Source organism: Tinamus guttatus, unplaced genomic scaffold, assembly GCF_059628265.1.
Source record: "Tinamus guttatus ecotype Peru unplaced genomic scaffold, ASM5962826v1 Tinamus_guttatus_pri_ptg000080l, whole genome shotgun sequence".
In the NCBI taxonomy this organism is placed as follows: domain Eukaryota; kingdom Metazoa; phylum Chordata; class Aves; order Tinamiformes; family Tinamidae; genus Tinamus; species Tinamus guttatus.
In genome coordinates this window covers 2,165,319-2,187,962 of record NW_028288614.1, presented here as the reverse complement: position 1 = coordinate 2,187,962, position 22,644 = coordinate 2,165,319, and the positions used below count along the sequence as shown (strand labels likewise).

Sequence of the window (22,644 nt, the reverse complement as noted above, 5' to 3'; positions counted from 1 at the left end):
TTTTTTTGTCTGCATCACAAAAATCTTATCCCCATTGTGGAAGGGCAGCAGATCAATCCGTGGCCTAAGCCAGGGCCCCGATTGCGGTTGTACTGAATGCCATAGCTCTGGATTAGAGCGCGCTGGCAGGGCTGGGTGGGGGAGCTTGCATAACATCTGTTTGCAACATGCCTGATTCGAACCAGCACTCCCCCTTTCATGAACACCGATGACTTTTTATAAGCAAAATAAACTTCATCGTTATGCAAGCAAATTGGTTTACTTGGGTGCCTATCTAGATCTGCCCAAAGACAACCCACAACTTAAAAGCTATTTATTTTATATTTACTAAATATTTTGACCATACTTGTGTCCTTTTTCCCTCATGTTCTGATCTCGCTCCTGTGAACCCTGCTCTTTCTGACGCCAGAGGGATTACCCTTGTAGTGGGACTGATGTAGCTAAAAATCCCTGCTCGCTGCTTTGAACATTTTTCATGCTTTATTCCCATTATGTTAGCATAGCAGGGAACATGTGAAGACATGTTTCATTTTGGATGTTTACTCCCTTGTTTGGTTTTGGCAGATGGTTTTATTTTCAGGTTTCTTGGTTGTCTTGTTACTCTTGTAAAACATGACTAGTTATTTTGACTGAAACAGCTTTCAGCTTCATAGAGGCCACGTAAGCTCCATCTCCATTTTTAGTACTGACAAAATAAATAAATCATAAATAACAAGGTTTGCGTGATAGTTTTGTTTGTTATTTGTTTGAAATATAAAGGACAAGTTAACATACAATTAATATTTTATATTGTATCACACATACTAAGAGAGTTAAATGTGGTTTAAGAATAAAAGATGAAGTACTGTAGAAATGGATTTAGAGTAATTTCCCTAATCCAAGAATTAACTTGTTGCCATTTGCCGTTTTTTTTTATATCTGTTGCTTGTTTCAAGTGTCATAAAAAAAAAGAGAACAGGATTAAAAACCCATTTAGACCCTCTTCAACAGTATATACACAATTCTATTAAAAATAAATAAATAAAGAACTTTCTGAGTTGAGAAAGACAAGAGAACAATGAAAGGAGAGGGAAAAGGGTTGGAGCCACACTGCACTAAACATTACATAAAAGTTCTGTAGGGCTTATTTCCAGTTAAGATTCATTTTGAAGATCTGTAGTTTGGTCTTACAGACAGATGTCTAAATGCTTCTGAAAATAAATGCCATTGGGAAGAACCAAGTTTCAAAGGAAGCCAATTTATAACAAATGTGGGAGCTTACCCTTAAAAGGGTTTTCAACATCCTTTTATCTCCAGTTATTCAGAAAAGAAGCTGAAAATATCTGAAACATATATTAAGAAAAAGCTAGAACATCTGTCATGGCACGTACAGCACTAGGTAATTGGAAAAGTGTGGAAAAGTACTTGAGCAAAAGATTCCTTTCCCATCAAGCATGAATTAGATATTATTAGGACTTAGCATAAGAAACAAATCAGAAATTACCTAGGATAAGGAGGGATGGAGAGCCTTACTTACACCACAAGTAATATTTGGTAATATTGGCACAAAAAATATTTGGAAGTGGAAGATTTTTTGCCACCCATCCCTCTTTTACAAGCAAATCAGGAGCAGATTATCACAGAACAAAACACCTTGCATCCTTTATTGGGGATGTGAATAGTTTCACTGTAGCAAGAACCAAAGGACTTTATTCAGTGAGTTCCCACTTGCTTTAATCGTGGGCAATTTGCCAGAGATTACTTCGTAATATCTCCAAATAGCTGTAACATTCCAAAGAAGGAAATGAAATAATCTTTTCGGGGCTCTATTTATAAGCTCTTGTGTGTTCCCCTCTGTCATGCTGTCAACTCATCTTGGTTTCAGCTGAATCTTGAAATAAAGAGGATTCACAAAGTTCTTGTAAACCTGCTTGAAGTCCCTTCCTGACAGGATCTTAGGAAATTCAGATTGTGTGTTTTCCCCTTGAAGAACATAGGTGCATAGGATACAAGTTTGGAAACATCAAGCAAGCAGTGTCCAATAGTCAGAATTGGTATCACCTGAACATACAGACACTCTCCCAGTCATTTTGCTATGTTATTAAAGATGCCACATTATTTGAAGACTATCATTATCATTTAGAAATGCAGAATGGTATTCTAGAATTAAATAGTCAATGTTTAGTCCTGCTATCAACCCTCAAATCTCACGCTTTTTTTCCACACTACAACAGATAATGGAAGCGGTATCAGGGAGGAGATGACATTAAATGGGAGTGGTGAGATTTACCTCCTAACGTTTCAAAATTAGCTTCATACCACATCTGGCCACTAGCTTCCACAACATTTTTTCTCTTGAGGAAAGGTTACAGTAAATAGTCTTTTCTAATACTAAGAACTGTGTGAAATTCACTGGCTAATGATATTGCAGGCCAGGAAATCCGTTTGGGCTGTTCTTCACTATCATTCAGTGCTGTAAATTGCTTCCATCCTGGACAAAAGTGGCAAATCAGCTCACTTTGCTGTTTATGATCATTAATCATAGGAAAGTCATACCACCAGCCTGTTACTGTGCTGGACGGTGTGTGGCTTCATAGCAAAGTGGACCATGTCCTAAAATGGCTGGAGTATAAATGAGCCTTTGTGAAACACATCAGTATATATAGACATGGTAGGCACAGGAGTGCAGAATGACTTGATTAAGGTCACATGCGAGGTCTGTGTCAAAAACATTATTGCTCATCTATCTCCCTAGTCCTTGTACACAGTCATAGCTTTAGAGTGTGCCTTCTTGCTACAAATCCAAGCACTGAATTTGTAGTCAGTCATACATCTCATAAGCTATGGCATTGTCTCATAATTTCATTTCAAAGTATGTCTTTGTTTTGGGAAATCACATCATATGTTATTTCTAAACATGTTTGTTATCTGGTTCTAACAGCTCAGTCTCTCTTGAGTTTTTCATGGTTTCATGCATTCTGTGTTACTTTTTAAAAATAAGTTGTGTACCTTTTTTTTTTTTTTTTTTTTTTTGCACTGCAAGACAGATTTGCAGTGCAGTTTCCAATAGCATGTGTGGACATGTCCTTGATTGCATGAGGGTAATTAATACCCTGTCATGAATGCTGATTCACCCAACATGGCCCATAAAAACAATGACTCACTTTTCCAATGGGCACCAGCTTTCCCGAAACATTCATTCCTCAAGCTATTTCTCCCTGTGTGTCAGCCTACAAGGTTCAACATTCCTGCAAGGAGTATGTGGGAAGGGGACATTGTGCAGAGGAATGTGCTGACTTTGTCACTGGGATTTCTCCATATGGAGCAACTACTCTGTATCCCAGTCTGTTATACAATTCTCATTCCCCCCAGTTCTGTCAGGGCTGTATGCATACCCATGCATTACTGCAAAGGCTTCAGGCAATAACTGCTGTCTCAAGTTAAGGTCAATCAATACAGCTGAACTGTTGATGTTTAATTAGAGGTAACTGATGCTTTTGTCTGGAATGGGTTTGGTTGAATATATAGTTTTAAAATACCCCTTCAGAATTATTGTTCCGCTAGTTTTCAGTTCACTGTTGTGCACCGGGCCTTCTGTCCTCTTGACAGGATGGGTGGTGACAGCTAAAACACTGCTTTACTTTGTCAACACTGCGATTCCCCCCCCCCACATTATATAAGAAGTTCAGAGGTTGTTATTATTTTCCACGCCAGTGCATCTCATCCCTCATGACAAAGGGCCACGAGACACCGTATTCATCTTATGAATACCCTGCTATAGCTCTTTTTTTTTTTTCTCCTCTCTCCCCTGAACTCATTCTCGGCTGTTTGCTTCTGCTCACCACACAGTAATAAAAGGCCCATTTGCTTCTGTGTTCATCCTGTGTAGTACTTTTTTACCAGAAAATACGCTGTATGAAATGCACTGAGTCTAAAAGAATTTTAGCAAAGATTGTGACAACACTCTAACTTGAAAATTTTCAGCTTTTAAGAAAAACTGAGTTTGTACATTATACTAAAATTTAAGAAGCAGGAATATTTTCCTTAGATTTTCTTACCCCTATGCTTGTTGATAGCTTTGCTAAAGAAGAGTAGTACTTGAAAGAGGCGTTAAGGAACTAGTAAACTCACTAGCACACTGATTTCCATTGTAGTAGGTCAGTTGTAGTCTGATTTTCAGTAACAGGCAGCATCTAAATCCATACACAACTGCATCATTACACCAGGTACGTCCAGTCTTGATGCCTTCAGTGCTTACTCTGGGGTCCATAAATCCTTGCAGAAAGAGCTCAAAAGCAGATTGTTGTACTTCTGTGTTTAATAAAAGGGGTCCAATGTAATTTTACACAGAGCCCCATAAATTCTTTTCAATGGTGACATGATATGTTTGTGATAGTTACACAGCACACTTACTGGGATCGAGAAGTAACACCTGTAACTAACAAGTGACTCTTATCTAACAAAGTTGTTTACATGCTGAAAAAAATAGAGTAAGAATGTAATCTTAGAAATCTGTATTTTGAAGTGAGACTCATATTTGTACTAAAATAAAAGACAAGTATCTCTTGTCTTCAGAGACAATTCAGAAGCATAAGCTCTACTTGGATCTCATCCAGCTTCACAATTACTAAAAATTATCCTTCAGGAAGTTGTGTGTTGTGGCATACACCCCACAAAGAAAAGTAAGTTGTAGCTGCCAAATTAAGGAGCAGATTTCACTCCTTTTACTCACCTTCACTGACCTGCTATCCAAGATCTTTCTTCAGTCATATTTTCGAAGAACATAATTTTAGTTGGTACAACGAAGGGGCTGCAGAAAGAGGATCGAGCAAAGAAAACCTTCAGCCCAATCTTACCCTTTTACCGTTACTTCAGAGCGCTCTGCTCACACTTGCCAATTCACAGCGGATCTCCTATTAATTACCGCGAATTAGCTAGTTGTGGCTGCTCAATTTCGGCTCATTCTAAATGTTTTTACAGTTTACATCGCTAATTATTGAGAAGCCTCATTAGAAGGCAGCAGGTGCGACAGGGAGCGCAGCTCCTGTCACCACGGTGCGGCGGGGGGCGGGCGCGGGACGCGACATGGCGGCCGCCGCGGAGGGCGGGGCCGGCACCGCCCCCTTCCCGCGCTGCCGGGGGGGGGCGTTGCGCGCATGCGCGGAGCGGCGCGGGACGTTGGAGCGCGTTGGCGGCGCGGGGGTCGCGGCGGCGCCCGGTGAGTGGCCGCGGGGACGCGGGGGGACCGAGGCAGCCCGCGGCGCCGAGCGTGGGGCCTGCGGGGGCAAACGGCCGCGGCGGGACGCGGGGCTGCCCCCGACGGGGTCTCGGGCTGCTACCGCAGCGTCTCCTGAGAAACCGCGCTCTTTTTCTTTCTTTCTTTCTTTCTTCTTCTTCTTCTTTTTTTTTTTTTTTTAATTTAATTTTTTATTTCCGCGAGCCGAGCCGGCCTCGCCCCGGCAGGGAGGCCGAGCTGGGTAAGGCCGGGGCCGCCCTCAGCGGAGGCCGCTGCGCCAGCGTCTTCGGCTTCTCCCTCTAGTTGATTTAATTTCCAGAGGCGGAAAGTTCGCGGTTCTGTGATGCTGTTTAGCTCAGAAAGAAAAAGAGAAAAATCTCCCCGCGCTTTTAACGGTTTGTTTGATACCAAGGGGTGTCCGTCAGGAGTGGGCGGGAGGATCCAGCAGGGTCTGTCCGCGCAAGTCGCCCTCTCCCCGTGTGGGGCTTCGGAGGCCTTTTTGGCCCCAGTAGACACCAACGTGCCACATAATCTGTGTTCTTTGCCTTGACACGCGAATGCAAACACTACTTTTAAGCGTAATTGCTGTTGTGCTGTGGAAGGGGAAGGGGCTTTCACAGCTCACCAGTTCTGAATAGCGCTCCTGCACAATCGGGCCGGCCTAAGCAGCAAAAGGATTAGTCTGAAGAGCTGTTTCGCTGCCTCTCTGCTTCATTTAACAGCCGTGGTGACAAGTTGCAAAGAAATCAACAGCAGCAGGTGGCTGGAGGTGCCTCTCGCGCCATGGGGGCGTTTAAACAGTGAAACATGCAGAGAAATGCGCGTTAATGCGAAACGCTTTGTGCTGCAGTGCTAAAACTGAAGTGGGAGAAGTTTAAAGAAATATTTCTTCTTGAGTACTTTTGAATTCATTTTACATCTTGATATCAAAAAGCAACGTTTTCAAAGTTCAAGTGCGGAGTCCTAAGCGTAGAAAGCTGATATGGTTACAAGATCACCATGTACCCAAATATAATGTTCTGGCAGAACACTTGTAAAAGCAGGAGGGGAAAAAAAAAAAAAAGAATCTCTACCACGTCTGTGTGATATGTCAAAGATAAGCTAAGCAGAGCTTTGATTTATGTGTAACAGAGCCTCGTAAATTGAAGACTGCCTAAGCTTTAAAACTTGCAATGGTTATATGGCACGAATGAGTCTTACTGGTTCTTAGGGGGTGGTTTCTGAAGACTTCCCTACGTTTCTGATGAAAGCGTCTCATAAGGATTTGACTTTCAAACATGGGAAGACATCAAAGGCAGCCTCCTGAGGAACTGAGGAACATAAGTTAATACTGAGTAACTGAATGTCCATATCTTTCTCTCTTTCTTTATTTTTTTTTTCTTCAAGTGTTACAGTGAATGTTGTGTAATTTCTCCATTATCTGTTAAGTCAGATGGCAAGGCAATTTTTTATTTATTTTAGCTTTGCTACACATGCTTCTTTTTTAAGGAGCATGATGGGTGACACTTATTAATAGCTATGCATAATATGGCTTCATCCCCAACCCACCAGGAGCAGAACATCTTCTGTGTAGCTTGTGCCAAGCAAGCCTTAGGAATAGCTGTTTAAACACAGTTGCAACTTAAAATATCTTTTCTCCTGCAGCCTTCTCAAATTTTAGGGTGATGTTTGTTTTGTGGGTCTCTAGTTTTTATGACTTTCTGTAGCTCTTTTCTGTAGCTCAGAAAAGTGACTGTAACAAGATCAATATGCCATTCTTTGTCCATTTTGACTCAGCGGGCTAATCTTGAGGTATATTTAGTACTTGCAAATCCAGGATTTTCTCTGTATCTAAATGACAGAGCAGCATAATGCGCAGTGTGCTGCTTCAGAGAGGCTGAGGCGATGTGTTGAGGTAGGGTAGGGAGAGGGAAAATGAGCCTGACGGATCTTGCAGCTTTGGGTAGCACACATTGAAGGTCATTAGACGTCCTGCCTGCAGTGGCAATGCAGTTTTTCTGCAACCGCCTGATAGAGAGGGTTGCCAAAAATCGGAGGAGTTTAATATCCCTCAAAACAAAGATTTTTTTTCCTCACCTAGCATGAACGTGAAGATATATCTTATATTTTCATTTTAATGGTTCGCTATGGCTTTTATTTTGTTCATTTAGGAAAAAGAAATCTGCTTTATGAGTGTCTGAAACTAGTGCTTGGTTCATGTGTCATCAAATTGGAAACTGCAGGAAAGCAAAGAACCATCTGGAGTCTTTGGGTGTTTGGAGGCGAGGGGGTCAGGTTTGTGCTCAAGAGTGCTATCAACCCAGGAAAAGCTGTGAACAGTGTTTCAGCTTCCAAAATATATCAAGTGTGCTAGACATTTTGTCCATTTCCTGTTTTTATTTTTTTAACCATCTTCTTTCCATAATTAGGAAAAATACCAAAATGAAAGAAGTGGACAGTATAAAAACTGTGAAGGATGAATGGTAAGTGCTGATCCTCCCACCACGCACACATTTCTTTTCTCTTGCTTTCTCCTATTACTGTCTGTGTGTCTTGTCATGACCTTTAACCTTGTATATACTTGAAACAGGAAAACTTTTAACACTATGAAGAATATAAGGGGAGTTACTGGCGATGAGATTTGAATGAAATATCCAAAAGTACAAGCTGAAATAGAACTAGTGAAGTGTTAACGAAAGACCTGATTTCAAACTGGCATGTCTTCTGTTTGCTAGTTCCTCACTACTTAAATAATAGTTACAGTAACTAATAGATCTGTTAGAGCAAATGTTTTTGTTGCTATTATCCTCCATAACAGAATTTTTCTGTGATTAAACTGTAAAGGACATCTGTAATTAAAGAATAAAGGGTTCTTTGTTTGCTTTATGCATCTGCTGCACATAAATTGGAGTTTTCAAGAGGCAGATTGTTGTGCTTAAAGATTTTTTGCATACCTAGAATGTTTCCTGGATGCAAGAAGCCTCACCAACATTTTTACTTAAAATAGAAAGACAGGCTTACAAACTGCTGGCCCACTGTGGGCCTCCACATTCAGTGTGAAGGTGACGAGTTTTCAGTTATGTTTTTGAGGTAAGCTTATTATGTCGAAACTTAGTTCATGATGTCACTGAGATTTTCTTTTGTTTAAGGTCGCTAATCTTACTGTTACATAAAGGCAGTGCTAACAATAGTCGTTTCTTTTTTCTGTGCACACATGTCTAATTGCTATTCCAGTAAACATTGTTCTTTTCAAATTTAATGTAGGCTTTCATGTAAAACTGTTTTTCTTCAAGAGCTAGGGTAGACTTTTCTGAATTTCCAATAGAAATAGCTTCTGCAATATTTATCAAAAGTTGCATAATCCCCTTACTACTATGCAAAGAACGTAAACTGAAAGACTGTCATTCAGGTTGCATATTTCCTGTTTTGTTTGGTCACATATCCAGTGCTCTATAAAAGACATGGGTGATGCAGCTTTTTTAATACTCTTTCCATCTCCAAGATATGTAATCTTCTATTGTATTTCTTCAACATGCTCAAGTGGTGTTGAGTGAGTTGTTTTCAGGTTTCTGTAAGATACTTTCAAAGGCAGGAAAGGTGCTTCTATGCTGGTGCTGGGATTGGGAGGGCTTGGATGGAGGGAAGTAAATGCTAGGGCAATTTTCTTGGATGTGTGTTTTAAAAAATTATGGTAAAGGAAGTTATTCATTCTGACAGGAAAAAGCTTTAAGAAAAGGAAAGCTTTTTGAAGGTGTTTGATTAAATGTTTGATGGCTTGAATTAGAAGTACAAATTGCTTAATTTTCATTCTCTGCTCTGATGCCTACTTTAGAAGCTTCGTCTCACCTTTTCTATTGTCATTCTTTATATTGTGCTTCTGAAGTGCCAGTAATAGACACCAGTTAGAGATTTGTATGCCTTTTTCTGAAAAAGCACAATGCAGAGCTGTACCAGAGCTTTTCAACACCAGCTAAGTTGGGTGCAGGGGAACAAATGCTTTGTATCTGCAGGTGTTGAATTTCTGGGTTAGCTACTTCTGTTTTCTATTGTGTTTTCTGAGAAAACAAACTAATTTCTGAGTCTTTGTTTTGCAGGAGGTGTAAATCTGGAACTGATGATCAGATTCTGAATGGCACAGATCAAAACTGTGACTATTTTGTAGATAAGCTTTTTGAAGAAGCTCAGAAGGTTGGTGCTATGTGCATGCCCCCAGCTACAGTCAAGAATCAGGTAGGTGATGGCTGACAGCACACTGGAAAACCAATGCAAGAATTCTATCAGTCTTATCCAGTCCACCTGTAAAGACACGTGGATGTCATGCAAAGATTGGAAAAATCTCTATGCTCTATCATCTGTGTAACTTGCATTGGTTCATGTACTTTTGCTTTATTGGTAAAGAGAGTGGTTTGATCATAGTGTGCAAGAATGCGAGAAGTAACCACAAAAGAAATTGCCATATGGAATTCTCTCTCTCTAAAGTTGTTTAAACAGTTGCAACCTTTTACAGGCTGTATGCCTTTTCAACAGATTACCCAAGCAAAAGAGAAGGGATTCTGTTCACAGTTTGCACATGCTGTGTGTTTATGTAGCAATCATCTTCTAACAAGCCAAACTGTGCATAAATAGAAGGAGGAGAAAAAAAAATACTGTCAAGTACTACGAAGCCACGTTCAAACTAATTTCCAGCTGAGGTGAATTCTGTATTTGTGCGTGTTTCATATGCCATACATGTGGCCATGTACCTGTCAAGGCTGTGTAATTTCTGGAGTCAGACCTCAATGACCCTATGCTTCTTCAAATGGCACAATGTAGAAATGGGAAAAAACGATTCCAGATTTATTATCCCTGTTGAGGTTGGAGACATTTCAGTGAACAGTGTGAAGGCTGCATGTTGAAGAACTAAATGTCTCTCTGACAAGGGGAGTGAATTACTGAGAATTTATTTTTTCATCCTCCAAAGACTTGTTGGTTTTTTCATAGACCCAGGTTTTCCACGGTAACATTAAAATATGGCTATCTAAAAGTTACGTTTTTAGGTAACTGTTCCTGCCTTTCCTGAGTAAAAGGCTTCTGCATCAATGCTTTAAATGCTCCATCTTCAGAATATCCTCCTGAATGGTCAAAGCAAGGCAGCAACAAACCCAGCTGGACTCTGCTGGCAGTTGGTATTGCAGGCACCAGATGTACAGGCTCTCAAATTAGTGCTCTTGAAGAATTGCAGCAGGTTGACATCTTCAATCTTCTCTATTTCCTGCTGGGAGAAAGCAGTATTCCTGGCCTGGGAAAGCATGGGGATGAGGTTTTTGTCATCTCTTATTGAGAGATGATACTTAGGAATGTCACTTACCCCTTGCAGTTGGTCCAGCACCAACAGACAGAGCAAAATAGATTATAAGTGAGCATTCTGTCAGCTTTTTTTTGCCACTCAGTGGATGGATATAAAAACACAGGGGACTCGGTATGTCAAACAGTGCTTACATCAGTGACATGATGAGAATTTGTTCTTATTTTACAGGTTGATATAATTATTAAACTTTGGAAAAATGGATTTACAGTAAATGATGGTGAACTCAGGAGTTACGCTGATGTTGCAAACCAGCAGTTCTTGGACTCCATTAAAAAAGGGTATGTGAGCTTCTGTGTATTGAGTCAGCCTGCGTTAATATGCTTTGGAGAGCAGCTTGCTCACGCTTTAAAGCTAGATGGGTTTTGACATAGCTGCTTGGCTTTGCTCTGTGGTGGCACTGCAGGAGTGTGGGCTCTTGCCTCTCAAGTTCTTGCAGCGTTAATGGCTGTTTTAACATCCGTGGGTTTCGCAGCCTTGTGTTGCGGTAGCGGTGCGCTTGCTGATGAAATGGATAAAAGCAAGTGTTGGTAGGAGGCACAGCAGGTGCAGGATGAAATACAGGGCAAGTGAGAATGTCTGGTAATATCTACCACTCAAATGATGCTTTAAGTAACAAACTCGATCCACAAGTGGTTGATCATTTTGTTTTTTGTGGCTTTTGTGTGTTTTCCTATTATTGATAAAGCCTCCATTAAATGAGCAGAGTTGCTGCATGTTACAGAAGTTCTGATCAGCCTTTGGTTTCTTTCTCTAGTTCAAACTGGTGATTTCCATCACTTGAGTGTATTCTGCAATCTTTCCTTAATCCTGCTGTTAATGACTGGCAGACTGCTGTAATCTCTAGTATTCGATGCAGCATGCTTTAAAATAGTAGATTGAATGTAGAAACTAATATTTTTTGATCCTTTCATTTGTGGTGTTATGTTGCCCCATATGAGTGGACTTCTACGGAGAGTATAATTTGGTAATTCCTCTACATTTATGTGAAGCAATTAAGCTAATTTTTGGTCTTCTCCATGCTTTACCAGGTCTTGAAAAAATGCATTTTTACACTGTGTTTTTCTCTGTGGATGTAAACCACATGGGTTTCGCTAGCAATTTTACTGCATTGTTTGAAGTCCCCTACTCTGTTTGCATGAATCAGAGACCAGCTTGCACCTCCCTTCCACTGTTTGCTTGTAGAGATGCTAAGTAATCACAAGATGGTTCCCAAATAACTTGCTGGTGGAGAAGCCCTCAGTACAGTCCATGTACCAGCTAGGTACCCCAGCCCAAAAATGTGGTATCTGCAGCAGAGCTCTAAGTGATGGCACTGCTGTGTTCTCCTTAAAGCAAGTAACCCATCACCAAGGCAATACTATTTCCATGAATAGTGGAGCTGTTAGGGATTTAATTTTTTGAAAAGCTGAAATTCATGTTTATCTGTAATTAAACATATGTTTCTAAGCTCAGCCTTTCTCTAAAAGACGAGTGTGTTTTATTTTATTTTACTCTGGCAATTACAAAAAAAAACCTACTGCAGCTGTGTCTGTTAATACTATTTTTTTACACATTCTGTGGGCTTTTTTTGGTGTGATAGCTGCTGAGTAAATTTGAACATCATCCAGTAATTCTCATGCTGTCTGTTTTTCTGTTTTTTTTTCTTCTTTCTAGTTAATGTGCAGATCAGGAATTTGAAGTTTTCTATGATGTGCACTTAATACACAGCTCTTAGTAAATGCTTTCACTAATGAATTTAAAAACACATTAATAATTAATACCTATGTTTATCCTCATAATTTACTTTGTGTACTGAAAACAGTATCATTTCTTTTTGTGATATTTTTTTTCCTTAAGGGAACTGCCTTTTGAGCTACGAAAAATTTTTGATAAGGAGGAGGTAGATGTGAAAGTGGAAGACAAGAAAGATGAATTGTATTTATCGTCGAAAAAGCCACTGTTCCATCCCTTTTCTGGACATGGTTACAGATTAGGAAGGTAAGTAGTGTGGCATGATCTGTGACATGAAGCAAGCTATACCTACACTAAAGGATTATATGATAACTCAGGTTGAGAGGGACGTCAGGGGTCTCCTGCCAGCCTCCTGCTTAAAGCAGGGTCTGTTGAGGCTGCTCAGGGTTTTATCCAGTCAGGTCTTAAAACCTTGCAGATCAGTGCTGAATAGAGGGGGTCGTCTGTTCCCAAAAACCTGCTGCCTGTGCTTTTGTTAATATGGCTGGGATGCTCTTGGTCCTGTCTGCTCAAGATCTGAACATTGGCAGTGCTTTCTGCAAGGGCTGTTTCCCATTGAAAGGCTTTTCACTCTTCTATTCCGTAAGGTAACTGAAAAGCACCTTTAAAGCTGTATGCACGTTTTTTTTTGTGTGAGAAAAGGGGAATATGACATTCTCATAGAATGCAAAATATCCTCTTACTCGGTTCCTTTTATGAGAATTTTTTAGTATTCTACCATATGTTTATTGGATTAGCTTTTTAGCATATTACACTGATTCCTCCTACATTATTCCATGCTTCTCGTATGAGTGGGGAAGAACAACCACTGCTGCCAGTGCTAAAACTGGGCTTGATTTATTACCAAACAGCACTGTATTTTGGAAGAATGTTGTAGAGGGACAAGCCAAGAGTTCACGTGTCAACCTCTGTGATGTTGCTTATTTCGGCCAAATCATCTTCACATATCTGTGCCGCATAAGATTTGTGTGCTTTTAAAAACAGACTTTGGCTTAGGAAACATATATATAGCAAAGACTGAGTGGTTCCAGGCTGGCTTAGAGAAATCAGTATATGTTTCCTCAGAAATCCGTGTGTCGTACAGTCCATTCAGTGGCTGTATGTCTGGGTAGGTGAGGTCGGTACAGGAAAGCTTCCCAAGAGGAGCAGATAAGGGGAGATGAGATGTTGCAAGTCTTGCTTCTGGTAGCAGCAAAGTTCGGAGCAAACAAGGGTCAAGAATTTAATACTGTTTAATCCACAAGTAGACAGGGATATAGGAAAAGGAAAAAGTGATCTATAAATATGCTGGGTTTTGCTGCTGACATCAGTACTAAATGTCAGCTTGTTCACTTGCTTGTCTTGCTCTGTCATGCCTACAGCAAGGAATGATCTTGCTTCCCAGTAGATTCTAGAAACCTGCTATTTTATGCATTTCAGCTGGCCGGTTTTATGCACTGAGATGTCTTACAACTTGCTCAGCATATTTGTTCATTACAGACTAGATAAAATACCTTTTTTCCCCCCATTAAACTTTTTTTTTTTTAAATAGTCCTCATGGTTTTCCTCCTGGTGTTTCTAGGATGGATGGATTATATAGGTGAATGAACTTTGTAGTCCTTATCTGCCACTGGCTCACTGTAAGCTCTGCTGGAGGAAAGGAACTAGGACTGTTTTTTATACATGTAAAACTCATCTGAGTTTGATCCTTTTCCCTATGTTATAGGGAGACTTATAAGGTATGTTAGAAGAGTCTAATGAATCCGTGCAAGTAAAGGGTTTCTCTCTTCTGTTTTATCCATCTCTGCGTAGCTGCATTTAATGGTTTGTGTAAGATTCACAACCACGTTTCTTTGTTCAGCTTAACTATACATTTTATATACCTCCAAAGCATGTTAATGAAAATATTGACTGAAAACGCTTGTAGCAAAGTGGACTTGCTTCATAACCTCATTAGAGTAAAACGTTGTGTGTCAAGCTTCTTAACCCTTAGTCTGGATAAGGTACAATTCCCTTAGGGGTTTTTTTCTGTAAAATGACTAGAGGGTCTCATGCCTCTTCCATGTTTAGTTTATAAGATTATTAAAAGAAGATGCAACAGGAATAAGGAAGCCTTTGAAAGAGATGATGCTTTGAAATCAGGTTAATAAGCCTTTAGTTCTTGGTTTGCGGCTTTAGTCAAAGCTGCTACCGCTACATGGCTTCATCTGCCAGCTCTAAAAGGGCAAAGCTACTAAGTATGGACACACTTTAAACCCTGGTGAGCATCCTCCTAACTTTTCCTTGCAGCTCAGCTTTTACTTGGCTTCAGTTTTATTCCACATACACTTGTTATTGGGAGGATCATCTCCGACACCTAGTAAAAATTCTTGAGATATGAACACAAAAGAGGAGCTTTGGCTCAAGAATTGCACCAGAGTTTGTATCTGCTTGAGAGACCTGTGTCTGAATGACCACTGTGGTTGATGGGTTTGTTCTGGAACCGAACCCCACTGGGCAGAACTGATCATTGCTGGGCTGACTTGGACACTTCATTCCATTCTGCTTCCCATATTTGACATCACCTTGCTGGTCCTCAAGCCTTCTCTCCAGCTCTGGAGGACCACCAGACTTTATGAGAGGTTAAACACGAACAGAAACAAAGAAGTATGGATGGGAGCCTAATGCGTTACCTATCACTGGAGCACCAGGATCTTTTGCAGATGTTTCTCCTGGCGTCTGTTCATTTCTACTTCTTGCTCCCCAGTTGATTTTGGTATAATGCAGAGCAGTGAAGTCTGTGCCCCTCTGGTGCCTCCAGTCCCACTGAACATCCCTTATCCCTCGCTTGGGAGTGAGATTCCCTGCTTCTCATTCTTTTCATGCAGTTTCAATGGGAGAAATTAGAAGCACCTCTATTCTTGGCTGGCAGCCTAGAAATTAGGATGCTTACTTAGACAGTGGAAGATTCTGAAATAGATTTTTTTAATATCTCAGCATGAGAAGGACATGAGTTCCAGAGTCCAACTACTTTTTATTTATTTATTTTTAGGCATAGTCTTCAACAAATACTTTTTTTATTATTTTTTTAATGAAAAAGTGGCTTTGTCTTCGTTTTGATTAAACTATCAAACCTACAGGAACAAAATGATGTAAAGCTGGGGCTTGTTTGTGAAGCAGATGCAATAGTTTTAAGAAGTGCTATGCATGGCCATTTGTTACTGACACCTCACTTAAGAAACAGTAATGGATATTTTTTCCAGTGCAAAGATAAAACTTTCCCTGCAACGTCTGTGAAGCACTTGTGTAGTCAGTGACCATGGCTGAGCTGAGAGAAACAGTAACTCCTTACATCACTGCTGTTATTTTGCAAGGAAACAGCTGGTTGTACTTACAGACATTGAGGCTATTCCCGTTGGATCGGACCCTATTGGTGATTTAAGCAGTGCATGCACACCTGATGCACACCTGAAAGTTTCACCTGTGTGGTTGGAGTACAAAAATGAATGAAAAATCTTCAAACTCTCTCACTTCTCTTGTGTGTTTGTGTTTAATCCTTGCTTTTTTCCCCTCCACCATTTTCTGTGAACAAGCTAAGACTCTTTTAACATTGTAGTCTTCAAGAGAAGATACTGACATGTAAAAATTTGTTTAAAATCCAACATCCATGTTAGTATTCCTCTATTTCTTAAAAAAAAGGAAATCCTCAATGCACATCGACTGAGGGTAGAAACCTCCAGAAGCAGCGGTGTGAATGGAGGTTCAAACTCCCAGGTGACCTCAAGTGACATAACCTTGTGTTGCCTTTTCAGTGCAACTCCAAGGATCATTTCTACAGCAGCAGATGACCACCAAGAAGCTGACAGCAAAAGACCTCTTCCGTTAGTACCCTTAAATGACTTGGAGCCCATCACGAGCATCCAGATCTGGTTAGCTGATGGAAAAAGGATAGTGCAGAAATTCAATGCTTCTCACAGGTAAGATATCTTCTAGCACTGTGCTATGCATCTGCATCAGAACTATTTATCCTATAAGTGTATGTGCAATAGGTCTCTACATTCTGTGAGTAATAATTATGGCACCCCCATTATGTTTACTTAACAACGGAGAACTATTCAGCTGAATCTAGAGTACTTGTTTTTTTTGAGAAACTAATCAATTTTTAGTTGACAAGATGGGAGTGTAAGAGGAATGTGCAGTGACATTAACTAGTTAGTGCAGAACAGTAAAAATGTGCCCAAGAAATTTTAGGGCTTCCTTGTAGCTTATTGCAAGTAAAGGTAGATACGTTGCTCATTACTGGAGGAGGGAGTTGAGCAGGATTTTTGCACAGCTTTTGGGATGACAGATATTTCACAAAATGAGTACATCTGGAGCAACTCAAAAAATAAAAACAAAGGTAGTCACTGAGCAGAGACTGTACTACAGATGTTGAGTTTTAGCACATCCACTTGTATCCCTTCCAGCATGCAGAGGGAGCTGGAGGATGTGACTTAGATTTGAGCCAAAGGAGCCTCTAGGGAGGGACAGAGTCAGTGCATTAAGCAGGAGGGGTTATTCACCTACGTCAGCTCTGTCAGCAAAGCCAGACTAGAATGCATCTGGTATATTTAATTCTCATCACTAAAACTTGCAGTTCCCCAAAGAGACTTATTAATGGTAACATCAGAAGTGTCAGCCCAGCATGTGTGTGCTGGGACTTTGAGAAAGAAGGTGGAATTAACTATTTAAATTGTAGAACTACTCTCTTAACACTTTTCTCAAATTTGTAGTTTGCTGCTCAGTACTGCACAGTCATGTAATACTGAAATGACGTGTTGTCTGTGCTGTGCTCTGATGCAATTTGAAGTGATGATAGGCTGAGCACAATCTAGGCTGCTGTTAAGGTAAGCTCATAAGGCGTTGTGTCTGGGCACATGGAAAGCTTAGCAGTTACAAGCTAATGATTATAACTCTTTCTGCCTTAAGTAGTACTACTTTGTTACTGTTAACTCTAGAAGCCTGAGGTATGAACTGAAACACTGTTGTGATGTACTGAGGAGTCAGTTGCTATTTTGATTATAAATCTGTAAGTCATTATTCGAAGTTTGCTTTCATCTTTAGGTAAATAAAAGTGTGAAAAGCTGCTAGGTGCTTTTGGAGAAAACAAGTCTGATATAAGGAAGAACATGACATGAGGAAGAACTTTTTCCGTGAGGGTGACGGAGCCCTGGCACAGGCTGCCCAGAGAGGTTGTGGAGTCTCCTTCTCTGGAGATCTTCCAAACCCGCCTGGATGCCACCCTGTGCCACGTGCTCTGGGTGTCCCTACTGGAGTGGGGGAGTTGGACTAGGTGACCTACAGAAGTCCCTTCCAACCTCAACCATTCTCGAATTCTGTGATAAGCTGCCCTGCTGGTGTGATGCTCTTCTTAGGACAAGCTTACAGTGAATATTCCATAATGACATATGTTCTTACCATGTGGCCGTCATGTTTCTGGGCTATATGTATAGTATGTGCCTATGGTCTAACAAGGAATGGGGAAGTCCTTGTTGGGGGGTAGAACCTAAAGGTTAGGACTGCAAGTAGGGCACTTGCATCAGAACAGAATACTCCCCTTTTCAGTGGGAGGAGCAGACCAAAATCCCCTATTTGTAAACCAAGCTATAGCCTGTAGGACAAAAATGAACAGTGACCAGGAATTAATAGGACAGATATAGTCACTATCTACGTGTGGCAGAGGAGCTTGGTCATCCGTGCTACTAATTATTGGATTTGGTTTCACTCAGGCCACGTAGCATTCTCCCAAACTCAGATCAGGAGATACATCAGGTCAGGGACCATTCTGTGTAGCCAGAAAACCCTGGAAGCTTCCTGACTCGTGGGGGAAGGAAGGGTGAGCTTAAAAATTTGCCTCTGGGCAGAGTCTGCCCAGAGGCACCATTTATTTTTCGGGTATGGATGTATCCTGTCATCTTCCTTTTCTAATCAAACTGCTCAGTCCAGACTCTTCCTTGTTATTACAAAGCTGTCTTGCTCCTTGTTCTTTAGAGATTCAGGCTGGCTATTAAGGGGTCATGAATTCACCCCTTCCCCTGCTTTGGTAGGAGGAGACTATGTTTAGACTTAATTAATATTTGGGGAAGTTTTGCAAGACTTCTTAAATTTTTATTATAGTGCTGCTATACACATTACACCATAGAGACTTGCTTATTCCAGCTCATGGTTGTAGAGACCACAGCTCAGAGAGCTGCCAGCTGTGAAGAAATGTGTGAGCTGCAGTGAAACATCTGGGTTTCTGGAGCAATATGCTCCAGCATCTTTGCCCTTTGGGATTGCCCTAAGAATGTTGGAGGAACCTTGGTCCTTCCTCTCAAGTGTCCAGGCCCTGCAAGTGGTCCAGCCCTTCTCTATTCCTCCACAACCATCTCCTTGGGGGTTTATCTGAAACCTGGGCCATCAGGTTCTCCTGTGTGAAACAGGAGTCTCAGAGGTAGCTCTGTGTATTGTGTGTATATTCTGCATTGGGATTTGAGTACTTAATGCCCAATTTTCTTTTTTTCCCTCTTCTCAGAATAAGCCACATCAGAGATTTCATCACAAAATACCAAGGATCACAGGGAAGGGTTCCCTTCACACTGACTACTTCTCTGCCCTTTCAAGAGCTGCAGGATGAGACGCTCACGCTAGAGGAAGCCAAGTTGCAAAACGCTGTCGTCGTTCAGAGACTTCAGAAAACAACTGAGCCGTTCAGACACTCGTAGTGGAAAAAGCACCTGAGAGTGACTGTAGAACTGCTGCTACATCTGAAGGACCTCTCAAGAATGAGCAAAACAGCGCAATCGAAAGCATGAGCGCAAATTAGATTTTAACTTGCCAAAAGCTACACACAGACAAAACTAGACAAAACCAAAAATGTAACCAGCAATATCTGGATGCACTATGATCCTCACTTAGCTGCACTCTTAGCAAAAAGTGTGCTGTGCTATCATCTGCTATAATAGAAGTATCTTCTACACATTTTTGTGGTGAGAACCTGGCTATAATGTAGCAGAGATAACTGTACAACAGGGCCGTCTTTAGAACTTCTTAGGTAGATAAGCTTTGCCAGCCTATTCTTTAAGGAGTGTCTAGGCGAAATGGTACTACTCTAAGACTTTACTACTACTAATAGCACCTTGTAAGGAAAACATTATTTTTGCACTTTGGACTGAAATGAAACTTAACTGTCTGGCTTCACCTATTTTTCAGTGTAAGCTGCTTCAGTTTGCATTGTTCTTACAGTAATGTTTAGGCAACAGACGCTGCAGGGAAGCTCACATTTGAACTCTAAATAACTTGAAAATATTCTATAGTATCAGTATCTTTAGGATTTAACTTCTGCATATCGGTATCTTTAGGATTAAACTTCTACAGTGTGAATGTTCCATAAAGTTTTCATGTGGTAGGTGCATGTGTGAGAAGATTAAAAACGAGGTAGTCTGGTGCATGCTGCATATGAAGTGCCTCAAAATTAGGCATTATTGCTGATGGCTGAAGTGGTTTCTGCCTCCCTCACGTTCCGCCACAGGTGTTTTACAGGGTGATGTTAAACTACCTATTTCACTAGAAGAAGCAGAGAACCACTGCTAGCCTTTCTCATCTAAGCTTTTTTTTTTTTTTTTTTTTCTGGAGTTTACAGGCATAGTGGCTTAGAGGAATATAGCTGTTTCGTTATTATTTTGTCCTCAAACAACCAGCTGCAGGGTGCACTAAGTGCATGTGCCCATATTTCTGAGATGTTCAAAATCCTTATTTGAAAGTCAGGGTTTCTCCCACCCTATCACCTTCCCTTTTCATCCAAGTCTTATTTTGCTGTTTGTATTTTGGGGGCATAAGATTTGGAGGCAACCACTCCAAATTTTGCTGAAGGAGAAATCAGCATAAAAGCTTAATATCCTGGGAATTGTACTTGCTAAGTAGCATGTGGGTTTGTGAATGGAACTGAAGTCTCTGGATAAGACTCTGCCTGGGGCCTTCAATGAATGGTCACTGGTTTAGGCTACCTGCACAAATATTTCTTCTGCGTGGCTGACTGGAAGATGGGTTTACGGTTTCCTGGTTTTGTTTTAAATAGAAGATGACTTACTGGAGTGACTCGAATTCTTCCTAAAACTCCTATTACCTCAAACAACGCCTGCACTTAATTTATTCATAGGGTTGTAAAAGTGTATTTTGCTTTAGCATCTCTCCAGGTCCACGTTAGAGCAGTTGATGGAATTCAACTGCACAAGTGTCTATTGAGTGTATTCAAAATGCAAATCTCTGAAAACTAGGCAGTTCTTTACAGATAGTTTATAGCAGTTGCTGTGTCATTCAACTTAATATAGCAAATAACACAACTAAATTTTGTTTGCTCTTACACTGTCTCCTGTTACATAAAAAGTCTACCAGATCTCTAGTAGTAGGACCAGTCAAATACAATATTAAAATTGAAGAGACAAATCATGTAGAGAGCTTCAGTTCTTAGTTTGCAGAGCTTTCTGAACAGGGAATTTTATTATCTAAAGCCTTTGAATTTGTTTTAATATAAAACTAAGTATAAGAACACCACACATACTTGATAAGTTCAATGTTCTTATCCAGAAGGTGCATGAAACTTCAAAGTAACAGTAGCATACTACTCCTGCATGTGCAACATAGAAATGTAGTGAAATAGTGTAAAATTAATTGAAACTGGGGGGAGGGAATCAGGTTTTAAAGTAGGTGAAGCAATCTTGCTCTTTATCACAAGATCATCTTTTGGAAAGTAGTAGTTAAGTATTAGCAACACTCATTTGTGTCTGCTATCAGTATTTGAGAGACTGGATAGCTTGATTCTACTTAGCTATATATTATGCTCTACTCAACTGTTCATGGCTGCAACTTTTGTAGACTTGAGTGTGTTTGTGGTCTGAAAGCATCATGTGAGTGGAGTCATCTTAACTGCAATACAAAATGGGATCAATTCTTTAAAAAGTCTAAGTAATATTGACTCCCTAATCCCATGCTAGACTAGAAGGTGCTTTAAAAAAAAAAAGGCGGAGGCAACAAGCCATGCTTAGATAAATTATTTGCTGATTTGGAGAACATGTGGAAGAGCCCTGTACTCTTTTTCAAACAGCTAGCTGGTTTTTGGTCAGTTTGTAGAGGCTGATTAAATACCTGTAGAGTCTGAACAGTCTAATCTCCTGCTCAGTGCTATAGACAGCTGTTGTGCATTGGTCAAACACCATTAAAACCAGCCCGATGAATGCTCAAGTCTGTGGAGCACACAGGTGCTTGGAGTTAATCATCGTTTTCTCACAAGCCATCGCTGTTCTTGCATGTAAGTAAATTCAGTGCCTTAATATAATTTACAGCAAAACTGAAATAGCCTTTTAACAAAAAAAGAAAATATTTTCCCTAGGGTGGAAATATTAAATCTGTTCCTTATTTACATATGTGTATATTGTGTGAAGAAAAGAGAGAAACTTGATCTTGAATTTGGATGTTTCATGTCCTGAAATTAAATGTGTTCAACTTGTTTAGCTTAGTATTTTAGAAGAAGTTATGTTTTGGAACTGCCTGAGCTTCACCTCTCCTTCTAGGATGACCTATCCTTGGCCTTCAGGACCCCATGTAGCCTAAAACCTTCAGCAGGTTTTAAATGAGTCTTGCTAAAGCCGCAAGTTGAGCTTTGCATTGAAAGCACTTAAAAGCTCGCAAAAAACACAGCTACGATGTCGTGCTAGAATGAGAACTGTTTTTCATGCCCCACTGCAAGCTCGTTAGTGTTTTCTGCCCAAAAAAGTCTGCAAAGGGAATGCACACTAATAACAGACCAGCTCAGGGCACTGTGGCCGCGCTAGATAAGGAACCGCAGCACTGGAGCTCTCCCCACCGGCCTCGCCGGGATGCGCTGTGCCAACAGATTAGCCCTCGTGGTCCCGAGGACAAGGAGGGTTTGTCTGAACCCTCTTTGTCCATCTCAATAGTGAAAATTCGTAGTTCAAAAGGCAGGTTTTGGTGGTGTGGGTGGCGGAGAGCGAGTCAGGGTGTTTGAGGGGAGCCGCAGCTCTTTCCACAGTGGGTTCCCCTGATCAACATGGTCTGCAGCAATCTGACGGTCAACTGGCCCTAAACTCCATTTATTATTATCATTATGATGATGTTTGTAGGAGCCTGTCCCCTCGGAAGGTCGCGGCGCGCTGCCCTCCCATCAGGGCGAGGCGGGAAGAGCGGCGGCGCCGGGCGCTGTGGCGCGGCCGCCGCCGCGGGCTTCGACGCTCAGCCCCGAGCGCGGGAGAAGCGCCTGTCCCCGCGGGGCCCGGCACGGGCTGGGCTGCCCCGGCCCGGCCCGGCCCGGCCCGCCCCGCCGAGCCTGGCGGGCAGCGATAGCGCAGGGGGCCGGCGGGGGCGGCCGGCCGCCCTTCCC

General features: G+C 41.2%; 1 protein-coding gene across 1 annotated transcript; it reads left to right on the top strand.

Moving 5' to 3' along the window:
• Nucleotides 1-5,162: 5,162 nt before the first annotated feature.
• Nucleotides 5,163-19,834, top strand: UBXN2A (UBX domain protein 2A). Its single transcript, XM_088520130.1, is given in 8 exon segments — nt 5,163-5,197; nt 7,624-7,677; nt 9,289-9,424; nt 10,710-10,819; nt 12,378-12,518; nt 16,043-16,207; nt 18,784-18,964; nt 18,967-19,834. Coding segments are annotated over 7 exon segments (882 nt in total). The 5' UTR covers nt 5,163-5,197; nt 7,624-7,636; the 3' UTR covers nt 19,075-19,834.
• The last annotated feature ends 2,810 nt before the right edge of the window (nt 19,835-22,644 follow it).